We start from the raw sequence: 26,653 nt of genomic DNA, 5'->3' as shown, positions 1-26,653 counted from the left end.
AAATGCACAAGTGCCAATAAGAGCTGGTCAGGGCCAGCAAGGCTGATGACCTACATTTACAAGCTAAATTCTAATATTTGTTCCATTAGTTTATTGCCAGCAGTCTGTTCATTTTATAGCATTTCTCTTGGCTGCACTACTGTACAGTAGGTCAATGTGGATGCCAGATTTTTTTACCCACTCACATTTCAGCTATACATTAGCCTATGTGCTGATTTCACATAGATTTTTTTATAGCTAATACTGTACATCATTGTGAAACTATCGATTTGCAGATATGCATTTTGAAAATTGATGGTTATTGATTCATTTAACAATGATGGGAGAGCATTTGTTATCTTTTTTTGGGTCAACTATATAAATCATTGGGTTTAACCTGAGAAACGTATAAGGGTTGAGATCTTTTAAATGGGTGGGCAAAACTCATGTAGACGAGGCATGGGTGTACTCGTGGCCTTTCATATAATCTTATCTCATAATGTCAACAAGGTTTTATTTGATAAACAGACAGTAAACACAGCATGCTCCTTGGCTACTCGCCTGTAAAATGTACCACTGTTGCATTCAGGTACCCTCGGATTTACTGCTATAACAAATTCACGTGACGGTAAAAACACGATGATATGACAGAGTTTGACACACATACCACTGTTAAGAATAGAAATGACATCTTATAAATGCACTCACTGGAATTGTTTACCGAAATCCGTAAAAATATAGTTGGATTAAAGTTTGAACGCTTAAAGTTGCAGTAGTTTCAATGTTTCCTGAATGCACAAACCGGCCGGGAGTAAAGTCAGTTTGGTGACGCTCTTCGCGGGAGGAGAGCAGCTGATAAAAAGCACCCACACCCCTCCTACCTTTTAGTGCTTTGAATTACTTGGCCAGGCGGACGACTCGGCTACCACGCCGAGGAGGAAGGAGGAGATACCGTTAACCTTTGCAGGGGGAAGCTGGAAGCGCGTGAAAGAAAATCGCTATTATAAGCAAAAAAAAAAAAGAAAAAAGAAAAAAACCCGCAAGCGCTAGTGTTTCTCTTTTGGGGAGGGGGACGTCCGGCTGTCAAACTTGGCATTTTTGCCAGCCAACCACCGGGAAAAAAAAAAGAAAAAAAAATCACCACCTCCAATTATTTGGGATCTCGCCAGTAAAAAGAATCTTCAAATTCCTCTTTGACCTGGAAGAAAAGTGGTCGCACTGCGCGGACAGGTGAGTGTACCTCCTAACATTTACATTTACTGGATTTGTTTACACGCTCTGTGTTTGTGTTCCACTTCTGAACGTAACATACTAAAATTGTCTGATTAAACCTTAACGTAAAAATAAATAAACAATGTTTTTAATTGTAGAGTTTAAACAGACACGCCAGCCAAACAATTGTGCAATCTGTCACAATCATACATACCAATTTTATTGCTACTATATTCCGCTGTGGTGTTTAAACTCCACCCTGACATGTAATGTTACATTAGAAATGATAATGATAACCAAATGTTGAGGACTTATTTAAACGGTGTTAGTTGTTTACAATCATCTTGAGGCACATTTGTGCCAAGGAACTAAGTCGAAGCCAGTTGAGGAGCTTCATTTAGACCAAAGTAGTGCTTTATGCGCTTTATGTCATCTCTAAGCATTTATATGGGAGGCAATGATTACTCATGGAAGTTCAATATTCGCAGTAGGGCTAAAAAACAGTATACAGTGATCCCTCGCTACTTCGCGTTTCGTTTATCGTGGCTTCACTACATCGCGGATTTTTTTCCAAATTTAAAAAAAAAAACATTTAAAAGACAATATAAAACTTCTAAATTGGGGAAACATGTGTCTAACCTTTAGGACAATGTAGTATTGCTCCAAATGTTCGTTTACATTCCTTTAGAAGTCCTTTTTCGCGTGTTAGCACGATCGCGAATTAGCATCTTTCCGTTAACTCGTTAGCTTGCCCAGTACTTCTTGTTGGCGACCGTACTTCGCGGATTTCTCTTATCGCGGGTGGTTTTTGGAACCAATTATCCGCGGTAAAGGAGGGATTATTGTATTGGAATTCCATTTAAAAATGTTTTCTGCATGGGACAAGGAATAGTATGCCTAGTCCTTAAAAAATAGTGCACAAATTGTTCCCTAGTGTAGCCAATGTGGAACTAAAACATGACGCAATGGACAGTTTACCTGCTTCCACATGCATCTTCAGTGAGTTTCCCTTTGATAACTGCCCTTTAAAAGATAAAAAGACAAACAACACATGGCACCACCAACCATATACCTGTAAACTCAAAGCAGAACCGACTTATCCAGAGGGCATTTAACTACAATAAACAATGACTTATTATCATTGGCTGCCCTACAGAAATGAGGTCACGTTCAACCCTGTGTGACACTCACGCACACTAAAACACAAACATACGCTCATATTCCGTGACTTTTGCCTAGTAGGGATAATGACTTGCTAAAAAGATCTGGAATTTATCTAAATGCATTTGCTCTTAGATTGCCTCCAAGAGACATGTCTGCTTTACGGGTTGTTACAGCTATTAAAGTAGCCATGGCCAACATGAAACGTACATGAAATGAGAGAATGTAATGCACATACAGTGTGTCCTTTTATGTCTCACTTTACCAAAACCAATTGTAAGCTATGCCGGTAAATTTATAGCGACTTTGAAACCGGCAAGCAAGCTGCTTTGTTGTATTCAGCAGCAACTAGCCATCGTCGACAAATTTGTGAAGCTCCAAACTAAGAGTAGCCCAGTTTTATAATTATTGACGTGATATGAACATTTTTCTCTTTGCTTTTGAGTAAGTAATGTATCCAATTGTAATCTGTGCTAATTTCCATTGTAAAATTAAAGGCTTTGCTGTGCTGTCTATGCAAGACTGCAACTTGAGCTGGCTTCAAAGTACTCACATGAACTCAGAGTTGGTGTATATGGCCATGCTGAGCTCCCCTTTTTAAAAATGGTGACAATACCCCCCTTTTAAGGGAAAAGAATCAACCTGCTTAATTTTCAGGCTTGTTAATAGTACCACCGTTTAAGGTTCCAAACAGCAGAAAAAAAGGTTTTCATTCACTTTCAGCCATTTTCAAGACAGCCATTCTCGAGCATTTTGAATGAACTTGTCTGTGACAATACAGTCAAATCCAAAAGTATTGGAACAGCAAACTCACTCCTTTGTTTATGTTGTATACAGAAGACATTTCATATAATCACTTGCCTTTTCCCGTCAGAGAAAAAATGCAGAGTTGGATAATTGATGACCCCATTTGAACTCTTTGCGTACCAAAACAGCAGGTTTGTCACCAGTTTACTTTTGTGGTGTTTAAATCTGCCATTTCTTACAGTTACCGATAGATTAAAATTTGTTTTAACACTATTATAGCTTCTCCCCAATTGGTCCCTCATTTGCAGTCCTAAACAACCACTACATGAGCAAATCGATTTGTAATGTATAAGTCAAGACTTTGAACTAAATGAAAATATGTAAATAAGACAAGTTTTGCTTTCCAAGCGTTACTCACATTTCACACACTCGGCATTTTTACCCCCATGTTGCTGTTTTGTGTATATAGGATGGACTAAGCAAAAAGTTCACTTTAGCTTTTAGTATTTGTGCTGTTGGTTCGGATAAAAAAATAAATAAAAAAAATCTGCTGTTATGTCTCTGATGCGACCATCTCGCTTGCTTTCCTGATAGACAAAAGAAGACTTTGTCAAAATTCCTTCTTGGTAGCATCTTCAGTTAACATACCAGACCACCCACCTATGCTACTTTTCCCTCATTGTTATGAAGTAGCCAGGTGTTGAGGGGCCACCAAAGCAACGTGCTGCCTGGTTTGGCCCCGCCAACAACAATGGTTGCCGTCATGTCTGTGCATGCCGCGGATGTCTTTGTCAGCTGTTTGCTCTCCTGGCCACACTATCAGCTCTGCAGTTACCTACAGTCAACATCAGAAAAATGCTTTGTCCAGCACCCGACCTGACAGGCTTGGCAGGCATGGAGACAATAACACATGGTTCCATCTATATCCAGCTTGTGTTTTATGTTTTAATGGTTATTAAATGGAGACATTTACAACAAAAGTCAAGATAAGAGGAAAGTACACACACCTCTCGGCTGCATGTGGAGGAAGGTTATGTCGGCATGAGCAAGGTTATGAATGGAACATTTTAGAAGTGACTCATCAACTCATCATCTGTAGAATAAGGTCACTAGTGGGATTGTTGTGTGAACTGAACTACTCCTAGTAACACAGCGTCACTTTACAAAATAAACCACAAAGGAAAAATAGCGATAGCAAGTATTACACTTCATTTTGGCTCAAGCGTGCATTTTTTTTTCTTTTTACATTTTGGCAATTTGTGATTTTTTATTTCTCAAACTGTATAAATGCCATATTAAAACTCAAAATTAGATTTGGATCATTTAAAATTGAACAGACTATAAATGCCATATTAAAATTTGAAATTAGATTTGGATAATTAAAAATTGAACAGACTCCAAAAGATGAATTGATGAATTAAAATATTAAATCGACTGCCCTCTATGTCCAGCCATGTTCTCAGTTGAAGAAACTTGGTGAGATGTTTGTGTGTGTTTTTTTTGTTTTGTTCTTGTTTTGCCACTGTCTTCGCACAAATGCGTCACACCAGCTCATTGATGTTAACAAACTTTGCATGTTCATCTGTTTTGAATCCAAAATGTTCCCACACCACTGTAGCATTGTGGTTTGGAACTAATTCATGCCACTCAACTTTCTGTTATTTTACAACTACAGACGTGGGAAAATTTAGCTTCGAGTACGCTAATTGTCTCCCCTTCACTGCTACCGCTCACTCCGTTTGCATGTATGTGAATCTTGCCTCCAAAAGCGGTGAGCAAGTCTACTGATGTAAAAGGGAATGAAGCAGCTTGACAGAATGTTGAAGAAATCGGATTCATCAAATCGAATAATATGATACGATTCAATTTTGTGGAATTATTCGCTGTAGATTTTGTCAAATGTATTCATATGCAACAGTATGTCAAAAAGCCCTGCAAAGCACACACACGAGCAGTTAAGTCATCAGTGAACCTTTTTTGTGAACACCTCCGTTAAGTGTTTGTATAGCTGGAACAATGGGAAGAGTCCGATATGCCTTTATTAGGCCTTGATAATCAGCAGTGGAGGGTACATTAAATCCACAAGAAAAAGTCTTCATATAAGGCCTGAATGACTGGAGATGTTTTACACCTGCTGCATGGCAAGGGCCCATCGTTTAACTCTATTTTAAATTCAAACTGTGCTGAATGAATGATGATGATAATGATGGCTGCACCTTTTTTTTTTTTTTTTTTTTAACTTTGTCACTTGGGTCCAGTGTCTCACACAGTTCCTCCAGGCCAGTATCTCGCTCAGGTTTGAAAAGTCGACTGTCAACATTGCTTTGTCATGCACTTTCCACACAGCATCCACTCAACCGTTTGAATCAATGCAGCTCTGAAACCAGAACTTCCTCTAGCCAGTGGAAATTATTTTTAACTCAAGAGCAAAGCTGAGAGTGATATTTTTTTTGCAAATCTCCGCCCACTTGTAACACTTCGTTTTCAGTTTTATTTGGTATGTTTTAGTGTTTGGAATGAATAACTTGCACTGAATGAAGTGGAGCATAATGGGCTGTGAATAATTGGATCTTTTTATGGATAATCTGTGTGCTACATTTATAGATGGAATATTGTTCATGTTGTCAAGATATTCTGGTTCAACACCTCCACTAATTATCCTGTTTCTGCAACATTTTTTGCAGCATCTGTTTTGGTCATTGTAATTTGTGACAAAGACCAGGCTATCAAATGATGCTATGCCATAAATGCTGACTGGGCTTATTTAGCCTCAACCTCCTTGTCCTTTTGTTAGCCCCATTCTTTTATTTTGTAAATGTTACGTACGCGTTAGCTTGCTGTGAAAGATAAAATCCAGTCTTTTTCCTTTTACTTTGTTTCTTTTTCTTCTAACACCTTTATTGTGGCTTGTCCCTCCTACAAAAAACATGCAGTCCGTTGATGCTCACTGAGATGAGAGCAGTTACGTTAGTTAGTCTTTTGGACCAATTCCATTTTGGAGATGTTCACGGGTATTCAACGTACATATTCTAAAATTGATTGTTGGTTAAAATAATGCTGACTTGTAATTTCCTCAGTTAAGTGTTTGTTACTTATGTCATAAATGACTCTGGATGGTTTTGCGAAGCATCCCAGCTGACTCGACAATGTGAGAGTGTTTTGTGGCGATTCTTTTTGAAGGGGGCCTCACCACACTGACTTGTGGGGAAGATTGATGCCAGCAGTTGGCCAGGAAATATTGAACCGATTGCACTTGCAGATTGATTGAAGAAATCCATCCACTTGCTATAGTTCTTGTTTTGGGAATTCTGTAGCCAAGTTTGGCCATTGTGACCTGCTTGTGACTTTTTTTGACACAACCACATATTGCAATGAGGTGATGGTGTGACCACTGACCGCACATGATTGGATGAAGGCCTAATGGTCCACCTTTTAGAAGATGACCCAATAGAGATTATGTAATTAGTCTGAGTCCATTATGTACACCCGGGTTGACGCAGTGGACAGGTCGGGACAGAATTCATGTGCCACTAACAAGCAATGTGAGTGGAACTTTGAAAAAATAATTTACAGAGTAAGCTTGCCAGCACTAAACTGAACACTGTGTTTTGTGCTGCCCAGTTCATAATACCAATTATGCAAATTGTCTGTCCAGTCTGGTTTATGAATTTTTTTGATTAAGTTGTAGCGGTAATTGTGTGATGTGTTCCCAATCTGTTTCATTCTAAAATATTGTCAAGAGTCTTTGTGCAAGTGTTGGCAGTCCATCAGTTGTGAGCAGACTTTAACAGCTCTGATGTAATGACATGTCATATCTTTGTTGTTACAATGGGCTTTATCGCTCATGTGTCACTAATCAACTCCCTCTCCGTCACTTTCTGTTGCCTCCTGGCTCTGAAAAGTCGCCAAGCATGCTGCTTTGTTACTTCATTTGCTTTCCATTTCACATCTCGCCAAGCGGCTGAGATCATTTGAAAATCACGCATGGAACTGGATGGCTGAGTTCTTTTGCTTCGAGAATCATATTATGTTAGCGGCTATGGTGATGTCATTGTGCAAGCACTTCTCATCAATTCCTTGCCCTGTCATACTGTGAGTTACACAGTTACACAAGTTATTTTTATGCAACTTGTTGTCGCCATCTCAGATTGTAAAGGGCAAAATGAGAGGGATGTTTTCATCCACTGTTGTCATACCTTAATTTAAGATCAATTTCATCAAACATTTATGCAAATATTGTTAAGGAGACTACAAAAAGGTATGGATGGGGTGGCTTCTTTGATTTACCTCTTAACCAAAATCAACACCTAAATCTAATGAGTTTTTTTATTTTTTTTTTATTTTTTATTTTTTTTACAAATAAAGGAAGTCAGGTGTCAGTATAAGATCATGCAAGATGGATTTCTTTTATGCATTGCGTTATATTTTTTAAAAAATAATAAAAATCCACATGCTGCTGACCCTAACTCTTAATTTATAAACATTATTGAATATATTGAATTAATTGTTATTTTACTATTATTGTTATGAAAAACTGATGTCCTGCTTGCTAAAGAAAAAAACAAAGCCAGATTCAGAATCAGAGAAAAAAAATCTAGAAATGTTTGATTACAAAAAAAGAGTAAACATTTGTTGACCAATGTAGGCTAATTAATTGATTATTTTGAGTTGTATGGTTCTGAGTCAATTAAAGTTTGTGTGTGCGTCAAAAATCACATAAACAGGACAACGAATTGCATTAATAAAACATGAAATACATTAAAATGTCAATTAATGCATTAAATTGTCCTTTCATTGAATTCTGAAAATAAATTGAAATATTAATACTTGTATTATTTCACAATACATTTGTTTCACAACAAATTTGTTTAGTAATTATTTATTTTGCCTCTCCCCCCCCAAAAAACATCCAAAACTGTCCAAATCATTATTCACCTGTGTATAGAAAGTAGAGAAATATGAAAAAGTTACATCAACAATATTTCTATGATCAGAATCATACAATTTTATCTGATCACCTGCTTAGCAAAACTATCAAATGAAGTTAATATATCTGATCAAGTGGCAAGGTTGGAGACCTAACATTAAAGATAAAGCGGTAATATTGTGCTATTACATTCCTCTGAGCAGGTATGAACATGACCTTTCCTCGCTCTCCTAATGACTCATTCTTGTTCGAAACATCCAGTCCGAGATGATCCCTTCATGTTTAGTTTTCTGCCGCTCGCTTCACTTACAGCCCCCCTGGTCAGACAAAGACCCTCGTTTGCTGGGGAAAATGCTGAAGCGTTTCCTCAATGTGACTTTTGGAATGAGAGGAAGTGAAGCAGCAGAAAAGGAGGTGACAACAGTTGTCTTACAAATTCAGCCAACTCTTGACAGATGCAGATGATTTGTTGACTTCCTTTTCCTGATTTCTCGCATGAATGGACGTGGTTATCAACTAATAATCTCACTTCCTATATTTCTTCTATCGGACACTTGCTCTAATCTAGATTTTTTTTGCTTTGTTCTGAAAATGGATGTGACACCCTCAAGTGAATCATCCCAGAGAACAGCCTGACTAAATATCACAAATCATGTCATGGCAAGTGTGGCAGAACATTTAGACAATAATTTTAATACTTATTGGCTCATTTTTATTCCAGTCAAATCAGAATTGGATTTATTTTCCACCAAGAAATCAATGTTTTTTGGTCACAGTACTTAATCGGATTGGGCCAAACTAAACATTTTGGTATTGATTTGCCAAGGTCAGTAAAATGTCATTATTATATTATTTTGTTTTTACATCAGAACTGCATTCAAGTACACGTCAGCATTCGTTTGTTGTTACTTGAAAGCGAATGTGTTAAATCTTTCTCTTTTGTCTGCACATGGTGAGTCAGTGGGAGTGTGCAGCCTTAAGTTGAGTGCAGTTCTTCCTTTTCTGTGGTCAGCGGTGCTCCGTCAAGCAAAACAGTGTGCTGGATATGACTTAATATAGCACTTAATGCAACTTTCTTGAAAATGATGTGTTGCTGATTTATTATACTCCAGGTCTTGAATATTTCAATGAGTAAACATAAACCCTTTTTTATTCATATATGGGATAAACATTATGCTAGCTGAATTCCTGCTGGGTCAGACTGATTAATTGCAACACTTGAATTTGTTTTTAGGAAGACAGAGGACCTACAGTGTGGGTTACTGTGCTGCGTTTGTGGTCTGCAATGATGTGCAATTAAAAGGGCTTGGGCTCCCTTGATGCTTGTCACATTACGTGACTTTCATCTTGTGGCAACTCAAAAGAACTTTATAATGCATTCACTTTAAATGGAGCATAACCAGAACTAAATAAATATAGCGTAATCTGATTTGAGGCTATGAATCTGGATCCGGTCCACCATGTGATTCAAAAGAAATATCTGCTAAGCATAATAGCAATGAAAGAGTGCATGCACTATTGTTTCAAGTTAGCTGCTTGATACAAATCCAGGTGAGATATTGATTGGTAACAACCTTTAGAAGGGGTGTCAAACTCATTTTTTTCACGGACCGTATTGACATACTTATAGCTTCTTTCGTAGGGCCATTATGACTATCAACCCAAATAAATGTATGAGCACCTCATATTATATACTAGTGGTTCTTAACCTGGGTTCGATCGAACCCTAGGGGTTCGGTGAGTCTGTCTCAGGGGTTCGGCAGAGCCTTCCCCATGGAGGTCCGGACACACATGACTTTTCTTGTAAGTTTGTGATGACGCATGTCAGAAGTCATCTCTCAAAAGCAACAGCAGAAGTCACACTGATTTGCAAGTATGTATGTAATTTGTTGTGAGTTCATGCATTGTGTTGGTTTTGTGCTTTGAACAAGGCGATGTGTATGCACGCCTCATTTTGTGCACCAGTAAAAACAACATATCTATCCTCTTGGAAAAAAACGTATTTCATTTCTCACTAAAGAGGGGTTCGATGAATGCGCATATGAAACTGGTGGGGTTCGGTACCTCTGACAAGGTTAAGAACCACTGTTATATATAGTAAAAGCTACGAAACAAACTGACAAATAACTCTTTTTAAAAACAGTAAAAACTGGTCAAATATAAAAAAAAAGGTAATTTATTAAAAGTGAAGACAATTTGCAATTCTAGTAATGACACGAATTCGATGCACAATTAGTCTTCGCGGGCCACATAAAATGGTGTGGCGGGCCGTATCTGCCCCCCGGGCCTTGAGTTTGACACCTGTGCTTTACAGCGTCCTTTGCAACATCATATCGTGAGCGTATTGAGACTCCTCTTATTTATTCTCCGTTGATTCTGTTGTGCAGTTGGATCCCTGTGTAGGAGCAGTTATGTCAGGAACTTGTGTGGTCCTGCTCGGGGTGGGCCAGGTTCATTATAGCCTCGGCTCCGACCCGCCCTCACCAGAGCAGTTGCGTTAATAACAGGAAACACGGCCACTGCAGCAGATGCTAATAAGCAGCTGCCCAGAGTTTAGACGGTATGATTATAGCAGGAAGTGTTATCTCGCGTCTCTGAAACCCTTTGTCGTCGATCTACGGAACAAGTGGTTTTAGCTACGGCCTTATGAAAGTGGCTTTGCATGAGAACACAATTTATGCATAGACATAAAATGTGCCTGGTCTATGTAGTGTATGCAATTGCTCCCCAGACCACAGATTGACTTTACAGTTTCACAGAAGCAGGTTCAGTCATGTCAAAATAAACTTGTTGTTGTAGTGCATTGGAGAGTCATAATGCTGAGTCAGCAAGTGAGGTTTGATTTATAACATGGAATATTAACACCTTGCACGTCTTGCTAGGTTACACTGAAGCTTAACAGATACGTACAAAGCAGAATTATTTGGCTTTGAATATTTTGATGCCGGACAGAAACTGCGATTTGGCCGACTCATTTTTTTTTCCTGCGTTAGTTTAAGCTCGCTAACTATCGACCGTCGGTTTTACTTCTGATGATTTTTATTCCAAAACTTGAATTGTCAAATTTTGATCTATTTTTCCAACATTACATTACAGTGTCCTTCTGGTCCGTGGGATGTTTGACTTGAGGAAGCAGGACTGACAGAAGGAGCATGGTCAGACACCAACCCCTCCAAGTCTATGAGCGCCAGCTGTGTTTGTCTTGTATCACCGGGATCTACGGTTGCCGCTGGAAACGTTATCAACGCTCTCACGATGATACCACCAAGGTAAGCAGAACAATTATTTGGTATTTGATGCACTCCGAGTATTGATACATACCTCTTGGATGTGAGTGAGCATCAAAATAAATATGAATGATGTATTTTTCATTTGTAATAGGAACTGGTAATTCATTTTATTTGTTAGCTATTATTTTCTTCACAGTTTATAAAAACAAGATGGCTGTGTAGGAGGTGGAAACAGTACTAAAAAAAAAAAAAAAAAAAAACACACACAAATGCTGCATTTTGGAATCTGTTGTTGGTTGGAATCCATGCGAGAGTGCTCTCAACCCTCAGGGACCTTTTGGTAATTACCTTCTGAGCTAAAGTGTCCTCGCTGGTTTCAGTCAATGACCTTCATCCTGTAAAGCTTTGCGTTCCATCACAATGCAGGACCAAAATGTCTAGTATGTGCGTCATCAGTCATGCAGAATGAATTGAAATAATTATTCTCTATCACAAGTTGTAAACTATGAGAATATATTATGATCGTGGAAAAGTGCACGAGGCATTTTTTGCCCAGTCACATGCCATCATAAATACCAATCTCGCTTGAGCATTTGTCCTGACCTTTTCCTTTGGATTGTCTTTTCATCTGGACGGCATGCGACCGAGTGTCCACTCTTAGAATGCAACTCGGCACATAATTTTTGCATAAGTGGAAACCTGGAAAACACACACACACACCTGATCCAGTCACTCAACCCATCAAACAACCAACGACAATTTAGAGGATGCATTAAATCTTCAATAAGGGATACAAGTAAGGATGGTACTTCGCAATCATATGTAAAGCATTTCAAAATAAGTATTGATTTATGCTCTCCTGTTTACAGGAAACTGGACACTGTGTAACTCTATTTCCTGTAGCAAGTGGTAGTCCTCTCCGGTCAACAAATAGTGCTGAGTCAGCATTCCTTCTTTGAGGCGCTCATCCTTTAGTTTTGCACATTTGAACCACTCCACTACACTGCATGTCGTACAAAGTACAATATCGACTTCTGAGGTTGAACACAATCCATTTTGAATGTTGTTTTTTTTTCTCTCAGTACTCCAGCTTCCTTCCTCATTCTTTGTTTTGTACCATTTTCCTGGTAAAAGCATCCCATATGATGTCACTGGGATGCTTCTGGACATTATATGCAAAGATTTGCTCTTTTGGGAAAATGTGGTTAACTTAAGGTGAGGTTCCACTGAACCACTGAAGAGATTCATGGCATTCCTACCTTGTAATCTCGAGAGACAGTTATACGACCCTGAGCTTTGCCTCGGTCGTTTCCATGACAACGAGTGAAACAAAGCACATCTATCTGCAGCCTTTGAGCTGCAGTTTTATGTTGCAAAATCAACTGGGAAAAGTTTTTAGGACTCAATTGAAAGAGGGGACAAACACAAAATTGGTCAGCAACCCTTAAAGCCGAATGTGAGTATCAAAACAGTGTCTGTAAGAAGGCCTATCAGTTGCAGGTAACTTGACCCGTGTGCGTGAAAACCGAGGATCTGATGCTGAAACATTTGAAGAAGCATTCAAAGCTCACAAAAAAATGTTTCTTCCGCTTTCATTTTCCTTTTTTTCCACCTTTTTTCCTGCATTCAGTTGCACATTATGTTCTCAGCCAACCCGCTTTTGTGTGACTGTCTGCGTGAGTGTTCAAGGTGCTTTGGAACTTTCAGGCCAATGTCACAGAGTGCAAGCCGATCTGGCTACTCAGTAATAATTGAAAGTATTTCCATGTAGTCAGTCTTTAACACAAAAGGCTTTAGAAATTGCAGCAACAGTGCTCCTGCTCTGGTGTCATTTGTTTGTTATACGTGACATCAGAACCAGAGCACTGTCTTATCCTCACAAAAATCCAAATCTGAATGACTGAAGTCAAGGAAAAAAAAATTTTTTCCTATAAAATAGCAATAACTGTCAGTATACCAGATAAGAATGGCAACACATTCTTTTCACTCCAACAAGCTCTCTCCTTGCACTTGCACTCACTCTAGACAGTCACTTGTCGCGGTGATATAGCGGCATTGTAGTTCACCCCATGTGAAATTCCAACCAGTTATCTGGAAACGCACAGGAATGCGACAAGGTTCGGAGAGGTTAATTCCAGTCAAGATGAAGTGTGAAGCGACAAGCTATGCGGCGTTCCGTTCACACCGTTCCCTCGCTAACTCCATGGCTGATAATGCTGAACTTAGTCCCCTTTTATTAGTGAATAAAATCTGACCCGCAAGAACGGTCAGGAGCACAATCTGTCAAGGACAAATAGCATACTTGCATGGTATTGCAGAAATGTTTTCATGTAGTGCTGAATAAAGCCAAGGACTTGAACAAACTGTTTTCTACGGTTGCTTGATAAAATGTTTTGTCAAGAGGAGCAACATGCCCTCAGCAGCCTGATACACAGTGATTGTAATGTTCCCAAGGATTTATATTGCCGCTATTCGCTTTATGGCACCGGCTCGTCGGGTAAATGCCAGCCAGGCAGAAATGGTAATGTGATGTCATCGGGGGCAGGCCTTGACTTCTCGGCCTGTGCTGCTGCTGAGCGTGCTGCGAAACAGCAAGAGAGTGCTTAAATCCAATTTTCAAAACCAACTCTTTTGTTTGATGTTACGACCACAGCTCAGTACCACCGGATGTTTCATCATCAAGTATAGTAGACCAAACGTGGGAGATACTTTTGGGGGGGGGAATGACTGAAACAATTAGAATGGGACTGTGCCATAGGTAACTTAAGATAATGGCAATTATGTGGACAAACTATTTTATGACAAAGGCTCAATATCACTGAAAACGTAATGCTAATGACATGATAAGATTTCTCGTCAAATACTAAAATGTTACTTAAAATATCGCAAACATATTTTGTGATTTGCCATTATTTCTTACACAAAGATATCTTGAGGAGTGCGCTCCATTTTTCCTCAATTGCTGCAGGATCTGCAATCATTTCCTCACAATTTCCTCAATTCTTATCAATCAACATCTCTATTTTCAAATATTTATTGGTGCCCATGGGAAGGAACATTTAAACTTTCCCATGCCTGAGGCTGTGGTAGCATACAGCTTCACTGACTTTTTACATAATATATATTTGACACGATTTCTGTCATTTTCAGTTAAAAAATTCAGGTTTCCTTCTTATTTTTTCCCCCATGAAACAACAATCTCTCAAAGCTACCAACAGAAATGAGTCAGTGTCCGATTATGCTTATGGCTGTCTTTATCTGAAACTATAAGCCCACATGTTTGCCTGGAGTGAAAGTGCAGGACAGTAATTAGCGGCACTGAAAGTTTTAATGAGCAGTGTGAATAAGGGAATACTTCATGCAAAAGGTAGCGTCACCTAATGTACTTAACATCAAAAACCCTTTTTATTTTTTTAAGAAAGTTAACTTCTAATGGGCTCTGTCACTAAAAAAAAATTGGGATGAGGCTGTATTTAAGCTCTTTAAATAGATTCTATCAAATAATTAGAAGTTGAGTTGATCCAACTCATGATTGGTTCTGTTTGTTTTCACAGTGGGAACTGCTGTGGTCCCTCATCCTGCTTTTCACCTTCAGCGCTATGCTGGTCTGGTTCTACTTCTGGTTAGAAGCTCACAATGACTACAATGAGTTTAACTGGTGAGTGGTGGACTTGACCGAGGCTAGTGTGTTTATGTCTATGTTGTGCAAATGCATCTCGTCAAAATATGAACATCGTTAATTAAGCCCAAAGGACATTGTGGATATAGTTAATGGAAATCAAGTGGAACTAATAATTTTTAAAAGGGGTCTACCCTCCACTTCCTCTCTTTCACAATGTCACCGGTCTCCCCCCTTTTTTTTTTATTTTTTATGACCCTTCTCTCTTCTACTCCCAGGCTGTGTGTTGTATCACATGTTCACTCATGTCAAAAGATCACACTCACCTTTTATTTGGTGCGTTATCATGGCTTCAAGAGGAAATGTAAAAGAGGTTTGCTTTTCTTAGAGGTGGCGCATGCATAATAATGATGAGGGCGAGTGCCTTGATCCATCTGCAGTGTAAACGTATTGACAGAGGGCTCCGCGTATCTGTGACACTGCAGCAGCTCTGACACTTGAACAGCCTGACATTGGGATTAGTGTTTGTGTCAAAAGGACATGCATGACAATAGCAGTAATGTGTTTTGTACTCATTATGTCACATCCCATCTATGATATACTATGTATGTACATGCATTAAAATCCTGTTTGGAACATACATTGCCAAAAAACCATCCAATGAAAACAAAATCATGTAAAATGAAGGAAACGTAGAGATTTATCATTATACTGGTTTGTATGCAAATGTTTGGCCACTTTAGAGTGTTATTGACAAATTGTTTTTGTAATATTTTGATATTCTTAACTATGGTCAAGTAAAACTTGGTACAGTACTATTTATGGACAGTCAAATGTCACTTTGTTTTTGTTTTCACTCTTGATATGGACTCTTCAGTTATACTTACCTGCAGCTAACCATATCACATTCTACTACATTTTAATAAATGCCTTTTTTTTTTTTTTTTTTTTTTTTTTTCTCCCACCTTGGTGGTGTGACAAATAGTTAAAGAAAAAAAAATGTTTTGGAGTCACTACACTGAAGTCTTGGAATGTTCTACATCTTCACACATATAGGACTACATAGTTTTGTATCTCTGCGTCTGCACTTCTTATTTCTCGGAACAATTTTCCAAGAAAGTGTTAATCAAACATTTCCAGCAATCTCTGTGGGTCGCTGACGCTGCGTTCTCTGTTGTGTCTGCACTGGCTTTATTGCACCAATAACGTCCATGGGACTTGATAGATGTCTGCCTGTGAGTGAGTCACAGACTTATTTGGAAACTGCGTCTTGACTTTTCATTTTCACTCATAACCTGTAAGCAAGCACACAATTGGGATTGGAAGTTGGGCAAAATTTAATCTAGGCAGCAATATTGAAAGGCGCGCACTTTTGTTCCCTCTGGTTGATATTGATGAAATGCAGGCGAGCACTCAATATGACAACTGTTATAAAATGTCTTGTTGCTGCAGGTCCCTCTACAATCGCTCTGGCAAGTGGAGCGATGGCACCGTTCCAGTCTTGGCCACAACCGCCGCTGGCTTCACCTACATAGCCTTTTTAATGGTCGGTGCCTCCCACAAATATCTATATTCATCATCTGTGTGGTATATTTCCTGCACAGCAGCATGTAGCCACTTTTGTGTGTTTTTCCTCTCTCAGGTTTTAGCCCTTTGTCACGTTGCACTTGGCCAACAGCTGAATTTGCATTGGTTGCATAAGGTAATGTGTCAACTGTGATTTTTAGGGAAATTGTGTGTCACGCATCGTTGTATTTTTGTGTCACTGGGTGTGTATGCTCATTCAAGGATGACTGAGCTTACAGTTTGAATCTCGATGTCACAGCGTGGTTATTATAAAAGTCTTGTTACAGTACAGGATAAATGCAGACGCCAGATTTGGGTCGTGAAGGGGCCACGGGACACTCTGGGTTATTTTGTGATGGCTGTTTGTCCATATTAATGGCACGTTTTATTCTCTTAATCTCCTCCTGTCCTCACAGATAGGAGTCACTGCGGCCCTTCTCACAACTGTTGTCGGGGTGATATCCATCAATCAAACATGGCAACACGAGTGGGACATCATCCCCATCTCTCTGCAGGTCAGATGGATGACAAATAGCATGGAAGCAATTTGTATGGTAAAAGTCGTCAACCCGTGATTTGTTGAGATTGTCAAACATTTCTCAATTACAGCCGAAATACTTTGTTCCCGAGTCTAAACTGTTGCCATTATAGAAACCAATTAACATTTTAACCTTGTTAACTGTCGTACAAGAACAAATTTAGACTTTAAGCGCTCACTTAATGATGACGAATGATGATGCTTTATCACAAGCATCTCTTAATATGGCAGCTAACTAGCAGAAAGTGCAAGAAGCTAATGGAGATGTCTACATCGTTATCATACCTTCTACTTCTTGTCAAGGAATACAAACAAATGGATTCAAATGCAGAGAAGATGCAAACCAATGAATTCTGTTGTGTTGAATCGAATCAACGCTTCTGCTGACTCATCCACACAATGACTAACACTCATGATACTGTAACACTTACTGGTGAAACACAATTTTCAGTCTACGTAGCTTCAGAATTGCTTTTTCAGAATACACATGCTTTGTATTTAAGAAACAAATCTCTGAATTTACTGTACAGGGTTGTGTATTTCCGTATTTTCCACACTATAAGGGGCACCGGATTATAAATCGCACCTTCAATGAATGGCCCATTTTAAAACTTTGTCCATATATAAGGCACACTGGATTATAAGGCGCACTGTCGGCTTTTGAGAAAATTGGAGGTTTTTAGGTGCGCCTTATAGTGCGAAAAATACGGTACTCTGCTTTGACGAGTTGCATGAGGAACCGTTCCGTTGATAATATTTCAGGAAATTTCATTTGGTATGTGTGATTTGAATTTGGATGTCAACTGACAATTTAGGATGGAAATGACTTGTCACCTGTGTGTTAACTCTTAAGTAGTTTCAAGAACTCTGTAATTAGCATCCCTTTGTGATCATTGCGGTGGCAGGAATGTGTCGTGTGTAATTGCACTCAAACTGTGACATTTCTTAGGAAATGCCTCTACGAATTACAACTATTATCTCCCGAGTCTGTAATTCCACCAAATATATCTTTATCTTGCGCTCTTTTGTCGACATCTACTTTACTGTTTGTATGTCCACTTATTCCACGCTTACAGGCCACAGGCCCGTTCCTGCACATCGGTGCCGTCGCTGCTGTCACAGCTCTGTCTTGGATAGTGGCCGGACAGGTCGCCCGTGCAGAAAAAACATGTAAGCTTGCAATACTTATTAAAAGGCATGCTTGTTTTTCGGCCTCGCACACAGGAAGCGTGCGCAATGATTAACAGTGTGAAGACTGGCAAAGACCTTCCACTCTGCAAACTACAGATAACAAGCATTCCTTCTGGCTCATGTCAGATAGAGCACTTTTGGGGATTTTTTTTGCTCTGAAATACAGGAATCCACTCTTATCATTCCTCAATGTGGTCCCAAGAATTTATTTTCTCTAAAATCAAAATACATTTTTATGATGCAGATACTTTGGATGTCATCTCAGGTTATAATGAAACATTATGACTGCTCAGCACACAAACTGATTGTCATGTTAATCATACAATTAAGTCATTTCCTCGAAGGCCACACCCAAAATCACTTTAAATTCCTTGCCTCTTTCCTCCGAAAGTAAAAAAAAAAAAAAAAAATTCAAGAATAACATGTTCCTCTGTTGATAAGGTCCTCTTAAAGCGATACGATTGTTGAAGTGGAAAGGTCTCTGACAAAATGCTTCTGGCTGTCTCTTTGTGCACACGCACTTGGCTTTCTCGCATTACGCACAAACACACGCAAACACAGCTGACCTTGAAACAAATTCCTCTGTGGTGGTGTCTCTCGCACTCTCTGCTGCAATTGCTCGGTTGAGCTGTGGTAGAAATGTTCAAACATAACATATTTAAGCATACAAATAATGTTTTAAACCCATTTCATGACATAATAATAAAACATAAAAGTAATTTTGTATATTTTAGCAGGAAATGTCACAAAAAAAGTGTTGTTTTAAGAGATAACGAGTTGCGCGTGTGTGGTATGCACAGATGGTATGTTGAATTCCCCCAAAACGGAATATTAATAAGTATAAGTAAGGAATTATTTCAAGTGATTCTTTTTTTAATTAATATAAGTCCATTATTTGATTGATTGATCACATTTAATTTGGCCTGCCGTGCAATATTAAAATGCAAATAATACTACAAGCCCTAAAACATCTAACCCACAAATCCTTACAAAATATTACTAGTTGTTCAAGCATTGCAACTTTTGCAGTATTTGTTTTCTAAACATTTCTCATTTTTACCAAAAAGACACTACAAATGTAAAAGAACTGTGGAAAAGACGACTGTTATTCATGAAGATCTCTGACATGTGGTCTAATAGTGGTAACATGTGCTGTCTTGCAGCATTCCAGGTTGTGGTGCTGCTCCTGTATCTCAGTTTGTTGCTGGGTCTATACGTTGTGCCGCTGTACATCACCTCGCCTTGCATCATGGATCCCAGCAACCTCAGGCCCCGTCCAAATGTTATTGGTCACCAAGGTGCCCCCATGGTAAGGCAAAAACGAATTCAAATGCACTCGTACAACACGTGACCTCACGTATATTTGTATGTACACTCCCTCCACAGTCGGTCTTCATTTGTCCCTTTTTGGTCCATTAGTTTCTGCATCAAAATGAACTGGAAGAAGTTTAATTTGCGGGAAGCCACATGGAGAATATGATGCCTGCCTAGACACATTTCATCATCTCCCGTTCTAATTGTATTGCTTTATAAGTGATCCGAAGACTGTTTTATGTGCTTGGCACAATATCGCACTCAGTCTTACACAACACTTGGATGGGGAAAAAATGGAACAGACATGGTCATACCACAAAGAAAAACACACAGCCTTCTATTTGCGGCATTTGTGATCGATCTTTTCTTGTGGCATCCGAAATTGGGAGCGTTTTTGTGTGACTGTAAAAAGAAATCACTTGACTGGACTCGGTTTCCCACAAGTTTACTGTATCGATCATAACATTCCCGCTAGCGTGACTCACTCTGTGTCTATGCACAGAAATGTTTCTTGCAAGTGATGTTCAACCCGTGGGATCACATTGATTTTAGTTAATTTGTAATCCAAAGTGTTGTTTTCCCTCACATTTCACAGCAAATCGAAGTTTTGGTTCTCAAGATGTAGCCAAAAATAAATAAGACACCCATGATGTTGTAAGCACGCTCGGGGTAGTAATTTTCTTTTTTATTATAATTTTTTTTCTGAATGTGTGTTTTCAGCTTGCGCCAGAAAACACAATGCGGTCCTTTCAGCGAGCACTCCAAATGAACGTCACTGGATTGGAGTCAGACGTTGCAATCAGGTACCCAAAAACAATCTGTCACATTACTATTTGTGCCTTATTGTTTGTTAAAACATCAAGAACGTTTTTAATATGTTTTTAACATTACGTTTACTGCTCATTTTTTAGGCTGACATGTTTGTTGATGTGAATTCTAATGTTGAGCACAAGCTTTGTCTTTTGTTTTTCTTCATGTAGTATGATTCTAAAGATTAGCATGGAGCTTGACTCTCTTCACGCTATGATCACGTGGCCTTGTTTGTACACAGCACACACAATGAGAAGCATCTTCCCCCTCAACATTTAAGCTAAAGGTCATATTAGAAGTGGAAAGTCATTATCTCGGAAGGATGGAAGGACGATTATGGAACACCAGTGTTGAGATGACACATCCCTCTTGTTAACATTATTGATCAGTGAGCTTGCTGGTCATGGAGAGGTGATCTGGTTTATGCCTTTACAAAGAAGTTGACTGTTATAAACTGCAACACAGTCATAAACATAAATCTAAACCCGAGTCTCTGAAATTGGGAATGATCTATTTTCATTTTCCCTATTCCCTATCTACTTCTAATTAGTGTTGACGGTGTGCCGTTCCTGATGCGCGACCGCACCCTGCGCAGGACGACCGATGTAGTGAAAATGTTCCCAGACAGGCAGATGGAGGACGCCGCGCTCTTCAACTGGACCGATCTGCAGCAGCTCAACGCAGGACAGTGGTTCCTCAAGGTGGGACTGCAGCTTTAAAAAATATATATATTTGCGTGTCATACTGAATAGTCTCGATTGGTGCAAAATGTATATTTTTTTTACTTTGAAGTCTTTTGCTACTGTTCTACAGGATGACCCCTTCTGGACGACACACACTCTATCGCCCCACGAAAGGAACCTGATAGCCAACCAGAGTGTGTGCAGCCTTGAGCAACTGCTAAAACTGGCCTCTTATCATAACACCACTGTGATGTTCAGACTCAGGAGACCCCCTCTGGGGCACCCTTGTTACCATAGCTGGATCAATGACACTTTGCAGGCTGTGGAGCAATCTGGGGTTCCTCAAAGTCTGGTTGGTGTCGTACTAATAAAAGGGGACGTCAACTCCAAAATCGAAAATGAAAATGACATCACAGTTGCTCAGTTGCTGAGCTTGATGAAAGCGGGTGGATTCTTCCTGTTTAATTCATATTCCACCAAACTCAACATTAATCAGAATGCCGTATTTAGACTAGTGGGGGCACATATTATTGTAGAGAAAAAAAAATTGGGGTTGACTTCCCTTTAACATATGATCTTTTCAAGTTTTTCCTTTTGAGTTCAGTATGGTTCAATCTGATTTGTGTTTGAAGATAATGTGGACTCCAGACGAAGACAGAGATCAGGTAAGAGAGCTTGCACCCGATCTGGTCCAGACGTCTTTAGTGAAGCAAAGTCCTCAAAGCCTCAGAGAGGCGGACATCAGCAAGCTGGTACTCAGATACAACCAGGCAAGCACTCAGGAAATCAGGTGGGAATACACACTTGCGCTAAATTAGCACACCTCAAATAAGCACATGTTTTCAAAAACACACGTGTCTTTCAGGGACTTGTCACAGAAAAACATCAGCCTTACCCTCTACACGGTGAATGAGCCCTGGCTGTACTCAGTGCTGTGGTGCAGCCACGTGTCGGCTGTGTCGTCGGAGGCACCGCATATCCTCAAAAAGGTGCCTTACCCCATCTGGCTCCTGGTAAGACATTGTCATCTTATGCTCTGTTGCTTAACCTAACAGTTAGGGTAGGGGTAGGCCCAAGAAGTTTCATTTCCAAATGTATTGTTATTCGCTGTAACCTTATACACAGTTTCAACACTAATGATATTTTTTAATATAAGAAAATGAACATTGGTACTGTTCGAAAAAATCATTCAGTTACAGATTATTGCTACTAAAACTGAAAAATGTACAGTATTTTCCGCACAATAAGGAGCACCAGATTATAAGGCGCACCTTCAATGAATGGCCCGTTTTAGAACTTTGTCCATATATAAGATATATATACATTTGGCCCGCGGGCCGGACTTTGGACACACCTGCTGTAGTGGCTCAATATTGGTCTATATATAAGGCGCACCTGATTATAAGGCACACTGTCAGCTTTTGAGAAAATTTGAGGTTTTTAGGTGCGCCTTATAGTACGGAAAATACGGTATCCAATTGTTTGAAAACGCTTCTAAACAATTAAATGTTATGTGCTTTAACACCACATTGAACTGCACTGAACAAATATACTGTAGTGGATTAAAACAATAACTTATGCACAGTTTAAACATTGAATTGAGTGATTCTTTTACTACACTATGGCAAGCATAAAACTGAACATGCATTAAAAAAAAATTCTGACAAATCTTATGAAGTCCATTTATAATTTAGAAGACATTTCCACACAACCTTTTAGGTCAAGTGCAAAGAGTCTCAACTATATCGAACAGTCGTCTCCTGAATCCTGCTACACCATCACAGTACCACTTTGGGTTTTATAGGCTGAGTAGCAGATCTGTCGGGTCTTACTGTTTCTCCCATATGGGAGCTCAGCATGGGAACTCCTGACCTCAGAGTCTCGCTGTGTTTTGGCAAAGTCAAACCTACCAGCAGATGGCGGCAAGGGAATGTGTAATCCAAATTATTAAAAAATATATACCAGTATACATTAATTCCTCATTTGCAGCAAACTGGTAATCCATGCATTGGTTCTAGGAATGTATCCTTGACCCACAGCGCCACCTAGTGTTGGATAATCATGTTGGCTACCATTACGCTCCATTGTTGGGTACAATATGTTTTTTATTCCTCCAGAGACCAGATGAATACCGCCTGATGTGGGTGTGTGCAGACCTTATCTCCTTTGTGGTGGTCATAGGAATATTCATTTTGCAGAAGTAAGTTCACTTGAGTCAACAACCATGTTACAATGTCGACAAGGTCACGCTTATTTGAATTCTTGCTGTCATACTCGTACTGACTGCTTATTAACTCCCTTTTCAATGTGTTACTAATTCCATTGCTCCCTATTGCTTATGGTGTGATCAAATCTTTATCGTATCCCTCCAGAACATGTACATTGGATTTGTAGTTATTCCCTCACAGAACACCAGCCTGTGTTTTTATGGAGAGTAAATACATGCTTTTGTTGTTCTTTCATTCACATTTAATTTTGGAATGTAGAACGCAAAAACATCCAAAAGATATTTGGCGGGACACATAGTGGTTGTGCATTTGTTGTTGTACTAACTTTGTGAGGAAAGCCAGAGAGAGAAAAACTTAAATCATTGTGTAAACATGATTTAATTTTTTATTTTTTTTATATTGTTTTTAACGCAAAAAATATTTAGTTTTTCTTTTTGTCATTTTGCGTTTTATTTCGTTTTCAGGAGTGAAAAAACATTGCAGTTTAATTAGCAAAAGTAACGTGTTTTACTTTAACCTTTTACTCATCACCAGGACTTAATTGTTCCTCAGCTAAAACCCCAAGGATATGTTCCGAGACAGCTGATCTGATGATGTCAGACATCGTTTTAATTTTATGGCTTCCCGAGCGCTTCTTCTGTGCCACCTTCTAAACTGACCTCTCTTGTCTCCGGCCTTCTTTTGTCCTTTTCTTTCTTTGTCCTCTCTCTCTCTGCCCGACTGCATGCTCGCCTCCTCTGCTGCATTCTGGCATCTTCTCTCAGCTATCACATGATCAGGTAACACTCTTCTCCGATAACTGCACGAGCCCGGGTTTTTCACGTAACCCTCTCTCCTTTTGACCATCTCTTTTCTCTTTTTAATATACTACATATATATATTTGTTCTTTTTCCTCCCTTTGCTGCTCTTTTCTATCCGCTTCTACCCACATAGCACAAATTGTGGTTTTAAACTAAAAGTACTAAATGTCTAAAATGAAGTATGGAAGCCCCTCTAATAAGGAAAGTGGCTCATGAGTCTTTGATTGACACTGATGGACTGCACTTCCTGCTGCTGTGCCACTTCTCTTAATTACACTTATATGAATGCAGACTCTCTTTAATTAACAGTCACAATATTGAATTAAAATGTTAAATTAACTGGAAATTCTGCCAGATCAATATGATAAAGCATGAGCAGAAGCAGCTGCTATTTTTGCCATAGCTTTCTGACTTGACACTTTGGACCTTCCTTCTCTCTTTGCCTTGCAGGTATCGCTCCAGCAACATGCGCAGCTACAACCCTGAGCAGATCATGCTTAGCGCCGCGGTGAGGAAGTCCAGTCGGGACCTCAACGTCATGAAAGAGAAGCTCATCTTCTCCGGTGAGGAGCAATAGCCCCCCCTTCATTTGTTTCGCCTTCCCGTCTTTCTCCCAGCATGCCATCTCCTTTTGAGTGTCTGTGAACTTCCGCCTCCTCTTCATCCCATCAAAGGTCAAGCCCTGTAGTGGTCTCAGGCTGCGCCTCACCCCGTATGTGACGTGCCCACCATCTGCGCCATCATCCTTTTTTATTCCGCGTCTGCCTCGCTACCTGCTGTCATTTGTCTGCATCCGCCATCCCTCCATGCAATCCGCCTTCCACCTCCCCCCTCCCCTCCCAACTCCGCCATGCTTGGGAAGCTTATATGACCCCTGGTTTGTCTTATACTGGGAAGATTTGAGGTAAGACATAATAGAGGGATGATTCAAGGGGCCAATGATTTTAAAATGCATCGATTCAATTTGGTTTGATTCAGTGAGATTACAGTATGATTTGATGTTACGGATGTAGTGTTTGTCATTTCTATTTAATCATGCAACAAAGCTCTCCAAAGCACAAATCATCCAAGTTGAAACTCAAAGAAACTAGGTTCAAATCATTTTGAAATGTAACGATTTAATTCGGTACATGAAATCAAAAATGATTTTTCGATTTGAATTTTTAATTGCACCCCTAGGATCGGCTATTAAAAAATAAATAAATGCTCAAAAACTATAACACAATGAACTAGAGGTTCAGCTCAGGTATTTCTTGAAAAACGTTATTACTTACTATATAACATAAATAGCCATCTCTAACAGATATTTGTGCTTTAGTGCCATCTTGTGGCATAGAGGAGCCAAGAACGTACGTTGAAATGAGGGGAGGAATTTATTTCGCCAAGTCATAGCCTTGATATTTAAAATATATATATATATATATATATATATATATATATATATATATATATATATATATATTTAAAGTTTAGGTTTATTTGTTTTATTTTAAAAACATACATCGAACTGGTTTTCATTCTAAATAATACCCGCTGTAAGGATAACAAATTGTAGTATCAGAAATCCGACGTGAACCTGAGGACCCTCTGTCATGTAACTAACTTGATTGTCATCTGACCGCTTATATGTCTTTTGGCTGTCTGTAGAGGTGGGGAATGGCGTCGGGAACGGTGAGGAGCTCTACACAGATGGCCCCAATGGCTATGACTACTACACGGAAAGAGGTGGGAGTTAATGATGGAGGAACTGCTAGCCTTGTGTACATTTTGTAAAATAAACTTCTGCTCAACGGATGCTATTTGGACTCAGCACTTTTCAAGCCATGAAAGGTCTCTGGCTTATTTGTCATTTTTAATAGAAGTCCATATTCTTCATTTCAAGCTCATTTAAGGAGTCATTTCAATTTTAAGCACTGATGCCTGTTTTTAATATTGATATATATATATATATATATATATACACATATATATATTATACACCATATACATATATATGAACTGTATTTCAGCATGAAAAATGCTTCCAGCTCATCTTCTTGCTCTGCTGTGTTTTGTGATTTCTATCTAAAGTGTTTCACAGTGTAAATGCTTTGTAAGGAAGTCCTGCAGGTGCATGAAACAGTTATGATCATATAAGATGTGTGTGAGCTGTACAGTCGGGACGAAACGGGACACAAAACTGTTACTCCTCTCTTCGAACCACTTCCAGTATGTATCCCGATTGGTTTTGTGTGTGTATGTGTGTGTTTAGGTTGTGTGACGTGCATGTGATGCTTTGCTACATAAAACACAAATGTGAGTCATGTGATGGACCCTGTTTCACTTGGCTGTAGTCAAGTCTACAGTGGGTCTTGTTTACAAACCAAAAGCATCTTCGTGTCACTTGCTGCTGTAAAAATATGAAGTGTGAATAAAACTAAGTTAACTAAAGGGACACTAATGGGAGAGCAACTTGCCTTGTGTGTTAATTTACTCATTGAATTGTACTGTGCCTCAGAAGTTAAAATTAAAACAACTTCTAGCCAGTCTACAAACGATTCAGATATTTTCCTTTCAAAAGTGCTTGAATCCTATAAAAGGTACACAGACGATGGAGACATTATTGTATTAGCTTTCAATTTATTCAAATTTTGTTTAGCGCATAATA

General features: G+C 39.2%; 1 protein-coding gene across 4 annotated transcripts; it reads left to right on the top strand.

Moving 5' to 3' along the window:
• The first annotated feature begins 793 nt into the window (after positions 1-793).
• Positions 794-26,451, top strand: gdpd5b (glycerophosphodiester phosphodiesterase domain containing 5b). 4 transcript variants are annotated; one of them, XR_007482934.2, is made up of 18 exons: positions 794-1,209; positions 11,123-11,295; positions 14,811-14,914; positions 16,328-16,421; positions 16,518-16,577; positions 16,858-16,956; positions 18,056-18,149; positions 19,334-19,479; positions 20,205-20,287; positions 20,845-20,995; positions 21,108-21,329; positions 21,610-21,767; positions 21,843-21,990; positions 23,095-23,177; positions 23,970-23,984; positions 24,457-24,569; positions 24,681-24,910; positions 25,654-26,451. XR_007482934.2 is itself a non-coding variant. In XM_049726873.2 (17 exons), the coding sequence occupies exons 2-17, from the start codon at positions 11,179-11,181 to the stop codon at positions 25,740-25,742; spliced, it is 1,776 nt and encodes a 591-aa protein (XP_049582830.1). In that variant the 5' UTR covers positions 795-1,209; positions 11,123-11,178; the 3' UTR covers positions 25,743-26,451. The 4 variants fall into 4 exon arrangements, 2 of the variants coding, with proteins under 2 accessions (XP_049582830.1, XP_049582832.1); XM_049726873.2 differs by lacking the exon at positions 24,681-24,910 and having other exon boundaries at positions 795-1,209; XR_007482935.2 differs by lacking the exon at positions 23,970-23,984 and having other exon boundaries at positions 796-1,209.
• Positions 26,452-26,653: the final 202 nt, after the last annotated feature.

The sequence above is a fragment of the Syngnathus scovelli genome, chromosome 7, assembly GCF_024217435.2.
Source record: "Syngnathus scovelli strain Florida chromosome 7, RoL_Ssco_1.2, whole genome shotgun sequence".
Taxonomy (NCBI): domain Eukaryota; kingdom Metazoa; phylum Chordata; class Actinopteri; order Syngnathiformes; family Syngnathidae; genus Syngnathus; species Syngnathus scovelli.
The sequence above is the reverse complement of the archived record's forward strand: the minus strand, read 5'-3'. Positions and strand labels throughout refer to the sequence as shown.